This window comes from Meriones unguiculatus, chromosome 7, assembly GCF_030254825.1.
Source record: "Meriones unguiculatus strain TT.TT164.6M chromosome 7, Bangor_MerUng_6.1, whole genome shotgun sequence".
Classification (NCBI taxonomy): domain Eukaryota; kingdom Metazoa; phylum Chordata; class Mammalia; order Rodentia; family Muridae; genus Meriones; species Meriones unguiculatus.
Genome location: NC_083355.1, coordinates 20,204,529 through 20,218,310, shown reverse-complemented (window position 1 = coordinate 20,218,310; position 13,782 = coordinate 20,204,529). Strand labels below are relative to the sequence as shown.

The window sequence follows — 13,782 nt, the reverse complement described above, 5'->3', positions numbered from 1 at the left end:
AATTCTGTGAAGAATGGGAGATATAAAACTTGATCCCCAGTTTGGAGTAGCCCTGAGGCTATGAGCTTCTCTTCTGCACCTTTGCAAGAATGATTCTTACCAACAGAGCTTTGGGGGGGTTCAAAGGCCTACCTCTCCTCTCTTACAGCTTACCTGCTCCTTGTCAGGCTACCTGTGGCCATGATGCAGCAGCTAGAGCGCCTGAGATGACATTTTTTTTAAAAAAGGAGAGTTCATGAAAGATAACTTTAGTGATAGGCATCAGTGAACCGGGACAACAGCAACAGCTGAGTTCAAGGGTCAACGTCTGGGAGTAATTGGGAAAGTTTTGCGCTGACAGCTGTGTGCCTGGAGTCGAACATCATGACCAAACAAGCTCCTGGGCTGCTTCAGGCTAATGACTCGCTGGCCCAGTATACGGCAACAGCTGAGCTGTGACAGCAGGCAGAAGAGTCCCTGGGGGCCCAGGCTGAGCCTTGGGGCTTCCCCGTAATGTGACCACGGTCAAGCCACTGAGGAGAGGAGAAAAGAAAACTGGCTTCTGTGGAGTGAGTGCAGTCTCTCTCCACAAACTGGATAGGAGGAGAGCAAGGTGCTAACACTGCATGAGAAGCTCTGGTGACAATCGTATAAGGCTGTACAGCTGGGGAGGGGGAGGTAGAATTAGGACCTGTTTGAGTCCTGGGGTCTTTGCTTGAGCTTTAGCTTGCCTCCTACTCTGTAAAACCGGTGATGATGACAGTGGTGTTGACGACATTGGGGCTGAGGTTCCATCCACCGCAGCAACAAGGAGGACAATAACTCACCTCAAACACTAAGAGACGTATTGGAAGTTCTAATCCCTCTCTTCTTTCTAGCAACTTGGGTGGCCATTTTCCTGCCAATGCAGTAGTCTTACTTTTTGCACTCCTCTATCAGGCTTGTGGGTGAAGGACCCAGAATTTGCCTTGAAGCGGGGTTATTTAGTCCTTTCTTCCTCCCTACCCGGCTTCCCTGGCCTTCTTCCTTTCTCGTTAGGGCCAGGCCCCTCTCCTCCTCTCTGGCTTTTGGCAGACTTCAGTGGGTGTTCCCTGGGAAACGGGGCGGGCTCAGCTCTGGACGGCGCTTCCCGCGAACCCCTTGCCTCAGATCCTAGGGCCTCGGAGGCCTTTGGAGCTCGCAACCGCATCCCTCTTCCCCCAAGTGTGGGACAGCAGCTGGTCTCCACCCCTCGGAAGCGAGAAGGAAGGGGGTGCGACTTGAATCCCTCAGCCGATGATGGAAGACGAGAGCTAGTCTAGAGCGGGAAGCGGATCCCAGTTCTAGGGTTCCAGGGGGAGCTGTCCAGCCCCGCAGCCCGAGCTGGAAACCAGAGTGGGCCAGGGCGCGCCAGGCGGGCGCGAGGCGCGGGTGCGGCCGTGACTCCCCCCTGCACCCCGCCCCCCACGTGGCCGCCGCCGTCCCAGCCCCTCCGAGGAAGCGGCGCGGCTTCCTGCGGCTCGGGCCGGGGATATAGGCGTCCCCGCCTGGGCCAGCTCAGCTCCGCCGCCCCTCCTCGCCATCTCGCCCAAGGCGTGATGGCCCGGCTCCGGGTGGAGCGCGACCCGGCTGGAGCGCCGCTTGCTGTGACTCGCGCCCGGCGGCCGGCACCGCTCCGCCTCCCTCTGCTGCTGCTCCTTCTGCTGCTGCTGCTGCCGGGCGGTGAGCGCAGCGCCGGGGGCCCCGGGGTGGGAGACGCGGGAAATCCGGGAGGGGAAGGGGCCTGCGTCACCGAGGCCAGCACGGGACCACCGTGCGAGTTACCAACCCGACGTGCAGGGCAGCTCTGACCTGCGGATGGGCCCTGCCTGTAAAGCATCTCCGGGTTGGCACAGCCCGGCTGCTTCCCACTTAAGAAAAGCTGGGATGCCTGCCCGGACCGGGCGGAGAGGTCTTGGGAGGTTCTGGACTGGCAAGGAAGAAGGGGCTTTGGGCCTGGGTGCCTGTGGGACGCGTCTGGTACCAGCAGCTCCTTTCCCGCACTAGGACAATCCCATGGCGGGGGGTGGGCGGTGGATTATTCCTCCTTATGTTCCAAAGTACTGCTGACTTTACAGGACCTTGGACCTTGGACGCCACCCATAAACAGGCGCCACTGCTCAGACCCCTCCCCACATCATCCCACCCTTCTCTCTCACTTGTTTATACAGCTGTCTCAACCTTTCCGGAGTCCCTGAATGAGTCTCATCCCACTGAGGACAGCCATCTGTCAGAAGGTGGGTGCCCACGTCTGTGGAAGGATAAAGCCAGCACAGGGAGGGGAGGGGTCCTTTCACAAGGCAAGCCTAGGGCCCGCTAGCCTCTCTGATGGCCCTTCGGGTTCCTATGGTCTTTCTGCCTGTCATCCCACAAAGCCCCAGCCCAACTGCCTCAGTTGGGTAAGAAGAACAAACAGGTGGCTGTGGCTATGTCTGTGAGGCTAGGGAAGGCAATACTGTGCACACGGAAGCGGTTACAGGTTTCCTGAGCCTGGACTCTCCTCCTCCCAGAGGCAAGTGTCCTGCTAGGGAAATTTTCGGAGCGATTCGATTCCCTTAACTGAAGGCAGAGGACCCTACTTTGGAAACACCTGCGTTGGCAGGCTTGGAGGGAGGGCCAGGGGGGTGGTCATGGCGAAGCATCTGTCCCCACAGGGACTATTGAGGACTATGAGACCAGTGTCCTACCCTGCTGGGATCATTATAAGAGTCACATGGATTCTGTGAAGGATTGGTGCAACTGGACTTTGATTAGCAGGTAGGGACAGTGTTGAAGGGTGGCTCAGGCCAGGGGTTTGGGCTTGTTCCTTGTGGGTGGACCCTAAATGAATGCTGAATGCGGGCAGGACATCCCTCTCCCCATGCCAAACCCTCCCCTCACTCAAATCCTATATCGCCCCCTCCCCCCTCCAGGCATTACAGCGACCTGCGATACTGCTTGGAGTACGAGGCAGAAAGGTTTGGCCTGGGCTACCCAAATTCCTTGGCAGAAAAAATCATCTTTGAGACTCACATGATACACTTTGCCAACTGTACCCTCGTGCAGTCCACCCTCTCCGATCCCCCTGAAGATGTGCTCTTGGCCATGATCATAGCCCCCATCTGCCTCATCCCTTTCCTTGTCACTATTGTGGTGTGGAGGAGTAAAGACAGCGATGCCCAGGCCTAGGGTCCGTTTCTCAGCGGCCATCTTTTCCCTTTCCCCGACTGGAGCTGGGAATCACTCTTTCCCTCCCGCTCCCCTCTTTTCCCACTCTCATCCTTCCCACAGACTTCCACAGGATTGGTGGAAATGGAAGCGAAGTGAAGTCATGGCACAATGTCTGTTGTCTTTAAAATAAAACACGTTTTTGTACAACATTCCGTTCCTAGTGGCGTCTGTGTCGATGATAATCCGACGGGGCGTCGTGACTGAGCAACAGAGCTTGAGGAATCTAGATGACCCTGCTGTTGTATTCATTTCACCTGCCCTCTGCCTGTGCATGAAGGCCATGTTCCTACACTCTTTCCTCCCAGGGAGGGGCCTTTCCTGCCCCTCTCCAAACCCAGCTCCAGGAAATGAGCAGGAAGAGACTCCCTTCCGGTCTGGACAGCAGCTGGGGGCCTGCAGCTGGGGAGGTGTGGGGGGAGGGACAAGAAATCTCTCTACAGTAACCATTGCAAGGAAGAAAGGCTACCCAGGAGCCCAGCTTTGCCCTTACTTCATGCTTGTTTACTCTAGATCCAGAGAGAAGGAATATGATTACCAACAGGAGTTTATCCGTAAGGACTTCAGGACTGAGGCCCAAGACAGTAGGGGCTTCCTTTATATGATTCTACTGTTCCCCTCTAGGTTCTTGGCCTTCATCCCACATTGTCTTAGATCCATCATAGCCACACACTGCCCCCTGGTGTCCACTAAGGCCTACAACCAGGCCATGTATGGTGTCTGAAAGATGCTCCAGGCTGAGAAACTCTGGATCTTGAGGTTCAGGTTATGTGTCTCCATCGCAACCTAGTTCTTAGCTGGGCCCTTCTATAAGCTTCTTGAGAAATATGGATAACGATACTCCATTGACACATCTACTTCTCTGCAACTCACCATTTCTGTATATGAGCAGTGTTTCCCAGACAGGGGGGATCTGTTCTCCTAACCAGGTAACTCATCTCCAATCCTTCCTGGGCTACACTCGCAAGGTCCCCTGTCCCCCAAAACATGCAAAGCAGCTTTGCTTTCCATGGAAACATATGAGTATCCTTTTCAGCACTCTCGGCCTCTTTAGAGGCTTCTGTTTTCCCTGCTGAAATATGCCGCATCTCTAAATTCGTGCATGTCTGCTTCCTGGCATGTGCTTATCAGTGTTACAGCTATATGCCTTTGTTTCTTGGAACCCACCTACTGTCAAAGATATACCTGTCTCAGGCTATGTCTGTCACCAAAGGATTTTTATTTTGTTTTTTTGTTTTTTTTTTTGTTTTTGTTTTTTTTTTGAAACAAGGTTTCTCTGTGTAGCCCTGGCTGTCCTGGAATCAGAGATTTTCCTGTGTCTCCCTCCCAAGTGCTAAGATTAAATGCATGCACCAGCACCAACCAGTAACCGAAGGATATATATACATATATACATACATACGTGTGTGTGTGTGTGTATGTGATAGGGTTTCTGTGGGTAGCCATGGCTGCCCTGGAACTCACTGTGTAGACCAGGCTGGCCTCAAACACACAGTGATCCGCCTGTGTCTGCCTCCCAGAGTGCTAGGTTTAAAAGTCAGCACCATCACAGCAACCTAAGCATATTTAATTTTTTTTCCAGCTGAGATAAACATTTTCTCTATTTCTGTGAATACAAATCTGTCTTTATTCATTTTACTAATATGTACCAGGGGCCTGTTGGAGTAAAATGCTGTGTACAGCACAGTGTTGGAAAGGCAAGGTTAGAGCAACTCTGGTCCCCACTCTCAATAGCTTTCGTCCCCTGGGAAACTTGACATGTACATGTAAGTAAGAAAATGTCTAGAGAATGTGCAGTGGCAGTCATACAAGGGAAACAGCACAATTTAGTATCAGGTGCAAAGAAAGGGAGGGAATCCTCTCTGGCTGAGATGCTCACAAGAGATGTGGTGTTAGCCTTTCTGTTGCTTGTGGTAAAAACAGACAAACAAACAGCCAAAAGCAATGTAAAGAAATAAAGTTTTATTTATTTTTTCTTAATGTTCCAGAGCATGGCTATTTGGTTTCATTGTTTCTGGGGCCATGGTGAAGCAGGAACATCACGGCAGGGAGCTTGTGGCCAAACAGAAACCTCATGACACCTGAAACGCAGAATGAGGCAGAGACTAGGGAAAAGATATACTTTTCTGAAGCATGCCCCCAGTGACCTATTTCTTCCCACCAGACCCCCTACCTCCTCCTTCTCTCCCTCCTCTTTCTTTTTTTTTTTTTTTCTTTTGTTTTCCAAGACAGGGTTTCACTGTGTAACTTTGGCTGTCCTGGAACTTTCTCTGTAGATCAGGCTGGCCTCACACTCACAGAGATCTACCTGCCTCTACCTCCCAAGTGCTGGGACTAAACGCATGCACCACCACTGCCCAGCCAGGCCCTATAGTCCGTTCAACTTGAATTCATTAATGAATTATCTCTTGGTGAAGTTAGGCTCTTTGTGATCTGAGCACCTAAACAATAGCAAGCATAGCTGAGGCCCAAGCCTTCAATACATAAACCTTCATGGAAACATTTCATATCCAAACCATGATATGTGATCACTGCAGAGTTGGTACATGGCAAGGCCTTAGATGGAATGTATTGCCCTAGAGCAAAGAGTGAAAATGAGCATGAATTCGGAAATCATTACAAGAAACCAAGAGTAGTGGCCCACACCTTTGATCCTAGTGCCTAGAGGCAGGTGGCGTTTGAGGCCACCTGATCTATGTAGAAAGTTCCAGGCCATCTAGGCTTACATAGTGAGAACCTGTCTCAAAAACGAAACAACAAAGGCATCCAGGAGTGAGAAAAAGACTTAGCTAAACTGATGAGTGGGAATGCAGAATTATAAAACAGAACTTATGATTAAAATCAACAAAGAGAATTTATAGGACTGGTCATGAAGGGGTGAAGGAGAGGTATTAAAGGTAGGTCAGACTTTGACCTTCAGAACTGACCTAAAGGAAAAAACGTGGAAGAACGAAAAGATAGCAAGGAGGTCACGAGTGCTCCCGGCTCTTGCAGAGGACCAAAGTTCCATTCCCAGCATCCATGTCAGGCCACTCTCAATCACCTGTAACTCCAGCTCCAGGAGATCCTCTCCTCGTTTCCATGGGCACCTGCATAAATGCATGTGTACACATAGGTAAAAATAAAATAATGTCTTCTTTAAAAAGAAAGAAAGGACGAGGCTGGAGAGATGGCTCAGAAGTCGAGAGCCCTGCCCGTTCTTCCTAAACGTCCTGAGTTCAGTTCCCAGCAACCACCTGGTGGCTCACAGCCATCTATAGTGAAATCTGGTGTCCTCTTCTGACATGTAGGAAGGCATACAGGCAGGCAGAGAACTGTATAAATAATAAATAAATAAATAAATCTTAAAAAAAAAAAAAAGAAAGGATTTGCCAGGTGTGGTGGTGCATGTCTCTAATCTAATCAGGAGGTGGAGGCAGGAGGATCAGCTCAACAGCATCATCTTTGGCTACATACAGAATTTCAGACCAGCCTGGGTTACATGAAACTGTGTCTCAAATTAAAAACGAAAAGGAAAAAAAGAGAGAGAGATATAGCCAGGAGGTGGTGGCGCACACCTTTAATCCCAACACTCGGGAGGCAGAGGCAGGTGGATCTCTGTGAGTTTGAGGCCAGCCTGGTCTACAGAGTGCGTTCTAGGACAGCCAAGCTACACACAGAGAAATCCTTTCTTAAAAAAAAAAAGAAAGAAAAAGAAAACAAAAACAAACCACAAAAACAAAAAAGGAAGAAAGAGATGTATAATATGAGGTAACAATGGGACAAGTTGTTACATCCTATAGATAATCAGCAGTGGGGAGGGGGTTGGGGAGAAAGGTTGGATGTAGAAATATCATTTGGAAATTATTTCTGTCCTGAAGCACAATATGAGTCCATAGGCAGTATAAGAGCTTTAAATGTTTATTGACAAGAACACAATTGAGGTTTGACTTTGGGGAAATGCTCACCTTTACAGTAAGAGAGAGAGCACAGTGATGGCACACCCTCACTGGCAAAAGGCAGGTGGATCTCTGAGTTTGCTGCCAGCCTAGTCTACAGAGTGAGTTCCAGGACAGCCAGGGCTACACAGAGAAACCCTGTCTTGAGAAACACAACAAAAGAATGAGAGAAAGCTAGGTGTGGTGGAACATACCTGAAAACCCATCACCGAGAAAGCCATGACAGGGGAGTGGAGCATTCAAAGCCAGTTCAAGTTCAGTGCCCACCTCGTAGGACGTGGCACACATATATAATCTCAGTACTCAAAAGGTTGAGTCAGTAGGGATTAAAGGTTGAGCACTGGGACTGTGGTGTGCTCAGCAAACATCACTTTTTAAATAGGACTGAACTGAGCCATGGAGAAAGGGAGAAAGGCAAGATGACAGGGATGTCTGAAGAGAACTGAAAAGGCACATTGAGAGTGATGGCACGGTGTTGCTCTTATAAAGGAAGAATGACAATGAGTCCGAAAGGGAGAGGGGAAAGCACAGAGGAGCTTTTGAGGTAAGAATTAAGCATGGTGATATAGAAACATTAAGGGATTCTAGTAGTCATTCTGCAGCGAGCTGAAAGATAGACACAGTCCCGCTATCTTGATGAACAACAGGTAATCAATGAAAACAGCCTGGCTCCCCCTCACTCTTGAAAGCTGAGCATTTCCTAGCAGTCAAATGTTAGCCTTGTTTTCAATACACCTTTTGTTTCACACTTTCATCCCTCACATGGGTTCATATTGCATTTCAGGTCAGTAGACTCTCAAACTTGTATTTCTAGATCCAACAAGGCTCCCCTGAGAGCCCAGTAGTGAGATTAGTCAAGGAGCCTGGGATTCAGTAAACACATTCTGGTCTTCAGCAATTTTCCATTGCTCAGCCGGTGAGGTAGTGTTGGAAGAATGGAACAATAATTCCGGTTTGGGAGCTGACCAGTAGCTTGGGCAGGCAGAGACAGACCTGAGTAGGTTTAGGTAGGCAAAGAGACAGACCTGGGTAGGTTTGGCAGGCAAAGGGACAGACCTGATAAGGCCAAAGGGATTCCAAGTCTGGGGTCTAGAAAGGTGAGGTTGAGGGACACGTGAGAGCTAAATATTAGTTTTGATTCTTTGAAAAGAGCAAAGTCGCTTATAGTGATGCAAACCACACAACATGCTCCCACGGTTACGAAGGCGTGAAATCAACGTGGGTGAGAATGCAGGAAATTTCAGAATCTCGAGTTTAAATTGAAATGATAATTGACACGAATGGAAAGAAGCCTGGAGATGTGCATTCTGCTTGGTTCTGCTGAGTGCGCAGTTTGTAGAAATCACTACTTTTTTCGGGGTTTAGACCAGAAGACTTTCAGGGCTCTTTCTGCTCTGCATGGTGAAGTGTTGTTGTTTTTCTTTTCTTCTTCTTATTTTTAAGGGCAGTGGCAGATTGGTTGGTGACAAGGACCGCTCCCATCCCGCTAAGCGCCTCCCGAAAGGAGTCCGGAACCTTTCTGCTGTGCTATCTGCCCGGACGTGCTCAGGCGGACTCCGGAAGCTCTTGTTGGTTCCGGGTTTTCTGGGCTACTACGATGGCGATGAGCTTCGAGTGGCCGTGGCAATACCGCTTCCCGCCCTTCTTTACGTGAGGCTTAGACCCCGAGAAGCCCCGTGTACCTCCCTCCCCTCCCCGGGGCCCAGGGCTCAACCCTGATGATTCACTTGGGGTTCCGGGGGAGAAAGGAGCCGCCGCCGCCTTTCGTCCAGCCAGCCCCCGACTTTTCTTCCCTAATGTGCTGCTGAGCTGGTGCTGCTTTCACTCTCTCACGCTCTCTAATTCTGCGTCCCACTCCCTTCACCCGGCAGGTTACAGCCGAACGTGGACACTCGGCAGAAGCAGCTGGCCGCCTGGTGCTCTCTGGTTCTGTCCTTCTGTCGCCTGCACAAACAGTCCAGCATGACGGTGATGGAAGCCCAGGAGAGCCCGCTCTTCAACAACGTCAAGCTACAGCGTATCCTCCCTGGGGCTCTTCCATAGCCCACACACACGCACTCCCACACTTCTCTACATGCCCAGACTGCATCTCCCCGCCTCCCTTTACCCACAGTAGGCAGGTTTCTACTTAAACTGGACTTAGAGCTAAAATACACGACAGACAATCATTTTACTTGCATTTTCCCAGGCAGTGCCAGTCCCCTTACCCTAGGTAATGAGTCCTTAGGTCTTAGAATGCGGACCTTTGAGTCAAGCCCTGAGCTTTACAACCTGGACCCTTTTAAACTATTTGAATCTCCACTCTGTGAAGCTCAAACCCCAAATCACCTTTAATAATTTTCTGTACTTACACTACCTCTCCCAGGAAGTGAGGGTCACTTATTTTTGCTGTCTGATTCATAGGCCAAATACGTGGAGAAAAGGACAGAGAATGATGGGAATGGTAACACCCTTTATTTTCTAAAACTTTTTTTTTTTTAAGAGTCATGATCTCTATAGCCCAGCCCAGCTTTTTACTGGTGATTCTCCTGTGTCCATCTCATAAGAGCTGGTATTTCCGGCCTATGCCACCACACTCTGCTAGTTCTTCCTTCTAACTGAAAGTTTCATTTTACATTCCTTTCCAGAATATTCAGTAAATGCAAACTTCTATCTTCTTCAAAAACTGCATGTATATATAGGAGGGAAAGGAAGGAGCTAGGTGACTTTTCATCATGGGCCCCGCTCTAAAATGTTTTATTTAATCCAGTTCACATATAGTACCTCCCCTTAACCTTTCACCAGGGAAACTTCCTGTGGAGTCAATTCAGATTGTATTAGAAGAACTGAGGAAGAAAGGTGGGTTCAGTTTCTCAGATACCTACTTTTTCTTCTTACTTGAGTTTTCCTGAGGGCAGAGCAGGATAAGTCTTTTCCTTTTTTTTTTTTTTTTTTTGGTCTCCCTCAGCTTGAAGCCCCAAGTATTCTGAGATGGCCCAATTCTTTCCCCCCATTATTATACCAAATTAAAATTCCTCAATGGACTAAAGAGAATAGGATGCCTTATAAATAAGAGTAGTAAAATACATATTGTGTCTCTCGTTCTGAAAGCAGAGCCTCTTCTGCTCTGTCCTCGTGTTGGTGTTTCCCTCTCTGTCCCTTTTTTTAGAGCATGATGCTTTCTTTCATGAGTATCTGTTTTACAGGGAACCTCGAGTGGTTGGATAAGAATAAGTCTAGCTTCCTGATCATGTGGCGGAGGCCCGAAGAATGGGGGAAACTCATTTATCAATGGGTGAGGCCACCCTGCTAAGCACTTAAGTAATGACCCATAGCAAAGAAGAATTGTTGCTTGTGCCCAGCAGATAGCTGGCAATCTCAGAACCAAACTTGGCAAAGAGGGGAGTGGGCGACGGAGGAAGCATGGGCCTTCCTGGCAACCATCCTTCAGTGGCTCAATGTCTCTCCTATACAGAATCTTCCTTTCTTTGCCTCTAAGAGGCCAGAGGCTACGTGAGGCCATGTTTGGAGAATGCAGCACTGGGAACCATGAGTGCTATTGTTGGCTGGAGCCTCTGGCCACAGGAGATAAATGGGGAAAGGAAGGGAGAAAAAAAAAAAAAACAACCCTGGGTTCCCTCTTCCACTGTGTCTTCATGGCGTTGTCTACATGAATGAGACCTTCTGAAACAGTGTGGGTATGATGACAGAGTACTCTGTCCCTCAAATTCCTGGTTACCACCAGTCCCAAACATTCCCAGGAGAGAAGGAGGGGAGGAAGCATCAACAGCCTAAATATAACAAATACACACCACCCATTCCTGAACAGAAAATAACCAGAATGAGAGGTCACTTTTGAGACACGTGAACAGCTGTGGTTTAGCGGTTCCAAATGTGTGTACACACATACAAATATAGCACCTGTTGGTTTTATGGGTTTAGGACACCGAAGAGGTGACAGTCCTGATTTGGGTGTAGGTACCATTCTTGGAGAAAAAGGTAGAAGTTTACCTCCTCCCAGGAGGTTCTTGGTCCCTACTCAGCCCTCATTTTTTTTGTGCCCTCAGGTGTCCAGGAGTGGCCAGAACAACTCTGTGTTTACCCTGTATGAACTGACCAGTGGGGAGGACACAGAGGATGAAGGTAATGCCTTCTTCTTCCAATTCTCGCATCATAATCCTCTTTTCCTCAGTATTGGTGGTTTTGGGTGTTTGTTTGTGTTGTGTTTTTGTTGTTGTTTGGTCTTTTGTTTTTGGTTGGTTGGTTTGGATTTTGTGAGTGTGTGTTTAGGGTTTTATTTTTGTTTTTGCTTGTTTTCAAGGCAGAGTTTTTCTATGTAGTTTTGACTGTCTGGGACTCACTCTGTAGACCAGGCTGGTCTCAAACTCAGAGCGCCACCACCTCCTGACCAGTATTGTTTTACTGCATCTTCAGACTAACCATTTCTCTGTCTCTGAATTCCGTAATACAAAAGTCTTGAGGGTTTTTTTTAAGATTTATATTTACGTTATACACATGAGTATTTACCTGAGTGTTTATATGTGCACCGCATACATGCCTAGTGCCCATGGGGCCAGAAGAGGTCATTGGATAGATTCCCTAGAACTGTTGTGAGATGCCTTGTAGGTGCTGGGAACTGAACCTGTTACCACCACAAGAACAGCAAGTTTTCTTAACCTCTGACCCATTTCTCCAGCCCAGTGCAAAAGTTCTAAGCTTTCATCTGAACATTCCATCCCACTCAGGTTCACAAACAGAATAACTCTTTTGTTGGTGTGGATGTTTGTGTGTCTTTATAAGACTTTCCAGGGGTATGTTCAGATTTGTTGGCTGTAGAAGCCAGTTGAGGAAGCAAGCGTGGGGGATTAAGCCTGGAATCTCATTCCTTGCTGACTCAAGTTCTCTTTCACCCTTCCTTATTGAGAGCTCAAGATTTGTGCGTGTCAGCTGAAGGGACTGAGCCAACACCCCCAGCCCCACCCCCAACCCACTTAAAAACTTTGGGTTTTTGCCAGGCAAGGATTTGCATGGTCTTTGATTTTTACATAGGGTAAACATCTTCTTAGTCCTTTTACTCTGTGACTCTTTTATTCTGATCCCCAGGATCACCAAAAGTTTCAGCCTTTGCCAGGGGAAGGGAGGTTGGGGGAAGGGGGGTCTGCCAGGTGCTCAGCACTCCAGCAGACTTATAGCTCTTGGCTGTCTCCCCTTCCCTGCAAGCCCCTGCTTGCTGTTCCCACCGTCACCCCATGAGTTCAGCACTGCAGCCTGGCCCACCCCACCACTCAGCCTGTGCAAAGCTGGAGGCTTCCCCAGAATGCTCACTCCCTGACTTGAGCTGGGCTCCCTCAGGGGTGAGGTGAGCAAGCCTGTCAGGGCTTGTCTGCTGCCTCTCACATCTCCCTACAGTACCATCCCATATCTGGATACTACCCTGGACCTTGGCACCCTTACAGCTAGGAAAGGGCAGGTGTTGGCTATGAACTGTAGCAGTCTCCTGGCTAGGGGGTGCTGACTACACTTCCATGTATTAAAGCAGATCCTCCTGGTTTGTACAGATGTTCAGATAGGGTTCCTGTCCAGTGCGTGGGCCCAGCTTAGATCTGACTATCAGGGTTACTTTGTGGTTCTAAAAGCAGAAGGTATCCCCGGTACATTAGCTATTTGATGGAAAAGAGGACTCTGGGGGCTGGATCCTGCAGAATTGAGAAGGGTGAAAGAAGCCTGGTTCATTTCCTGCTGACCCAGGCTGCCTTCTACTCCTTACTCCCAAGGAATGCCCAGGAAGTGTGAGTGACAGCTGCTGCAGGACAGGTAGCACACAGAATGAATATCCTGGCTTTGGAAGGTCTCAGCTTTTTTGCTCAACCACCAAAAGACCTGTGTATCCCTGATTGACCATCTCTTCTTATCTAGAGTTCCACGGGCTGGATGAGGCCACCCTACTGCGGGCTCTGCAGGCCCTACAGCAGGAGCACAAAGCCGAGATCATTACTGTCAGCGATGGCCGGGGAGTCAAGTTCTTCTAGCAGAGACCTGTCTCCCTTCTTACCTCCCACTTTTCCAGGGCTTTCAAAATGAGACAGACCTAGTGTCCCCACAGACTGGATCTGTCACTCTACCAGACTCAAAGGGCTCAAGTCCTGAAAGCTCGGGCTTAGGGTTATTTCCCACTTAGCCCATTATATCTGTCCCTGGGATAGGGTGAGCCCATGGTGCCAGGAGAAAGGATGTGTTTCTTGCCCTACCTCCTTTCCCATCCTAGACAGTCCCTGAGCCAGGGTCTATAAACCTGACACATTACATGTGTTCTCACACGTAAATACACACCCACATGCGCCTGCACACGCTTCTTTCTCCTCCTCCTTCCCACTCCTTTAGCTGCTGTTGCCTCCCTTCTCAGGCTGGTGCTGGATCTTTCCTAGGGGATGGGGGAACCCTGGGCTGCAGGCAGCCTTCCAGGCAATATGGAGCTAGGAAGCCCCAGAGGGGCCTGGCAGTGAGAGGCGGGCCCACTCGGATTTACAATATTAAAGTCTCTACTCCCGCTGTCTGCATGTTACTGCTGCTGCTGGAATGGCACTGAGGAAGGCGGTGCCTAGTTCCACCTGATTGAGTCCCGGCCAAGGAAAGAGAAGAATCCTTTGGCCTTTGTACAAGA

At 49.2% G+C, this 13,782-nt stretch overlaps 2 protein-coding genes across 2 annotated transcripts; both read left to right on the top strand.

Annotated features, from left to right (window-relative positions):
• The first annotated feature begins 1,126 nt into the window (after positions 1 to 1,126).
• Ramp2 (receptor activity modifying protein 2) lies at positions 1,127 to 3,356 on the top strand. Its single transcript, XM_021641188.2, has 4 exons — positions 1,127 to 1,680; positions 2,169 to 2,234; positions 2,652 to 2,754; positions 2,910 to 3,356. The coding sequence occupies exons 1-4, from the start codon at positions 1,557 to 1,559 to the stop codon at positions 3,163 to 3,165; spliced, it is 549 nt and encodes a 182-aa protein (XP_021496863.1). The 5' UTR covers positions 1,127 to 1,556; the 3' UTR covers positions 3,166 to 3,356.
• A 5,325-nt stretch (positions 3,357 to 8,681) lies between these two features.
• On the top strand, positions 8,682 to 13,670 carry Vps25 (vacuolar protein sorting 25 homolog). The gene is made up of 6 exons (XM_021641220.2): positions 8,682 to 8,792; positions 9,014 to 9,159; positions 9,927 to 9,980; positions 10,328 to 10,416; positions 11,189 to 11,264; positions 13,038 to 13,670. Exons 1-6 carry the CDS (start codon positions 8,740 to 8,742, stop codon positions 13,148 to 13,150), a joined length of 531 nt encoding a protein of 176 aa, XP_021496895.1. The 5' UTR covers positions 8,682 to 8,739; the 3' UTR covers positions 13,151 to 13,670.
• The last annotated feature ends 112 nt before the right edge of the window (positions 13,671 to 13,782 follow it).

Coding starts and splice junctions, on each gene's coding strand:
- Vps25 (XM_021641220.2), top strand. CDS start 8,740: ATGGCGATGAGCTTCGAGTGGCCGTGGCAATACCGCTTCCCGCCCTTC. Junction 10,417..11,188: donor GGAAACTCATTTATCAATGG/GTGAGGCCACCC, acceptor TTGTGCCCTCAG/GTGTCCAGGAGTGGCCAGAA. Junction 11,265..13,037: donor GGAGGACACAGAGGATGAAG/GTAATGCCTTCT, acceptor CTTCTTATCTAG/AGTTCCACGGGCTGGATGAG.
- Ramp2 (XM_021641188.2), top strand. CDS start 1,557: ATGGCCCGGCTCCGGGTGGAGCGCGACCCGGCTGGAGCGCCGCTTGCT. Junction 1,681..2,168: donor GCTGCTGCTGCTGCCGGGCG/GTGAGCGCAGCG, acceptor TTGTTTATACAG/CTGTCTCAACCTTTCCGGAG. Junction 2,755..2,909: donor AACTGGACTTTGATTAGCAG/GTAGGGACAGTG, acceptor TCCCCCCTCCAG/GCATTACAGCGACCTGCGAT.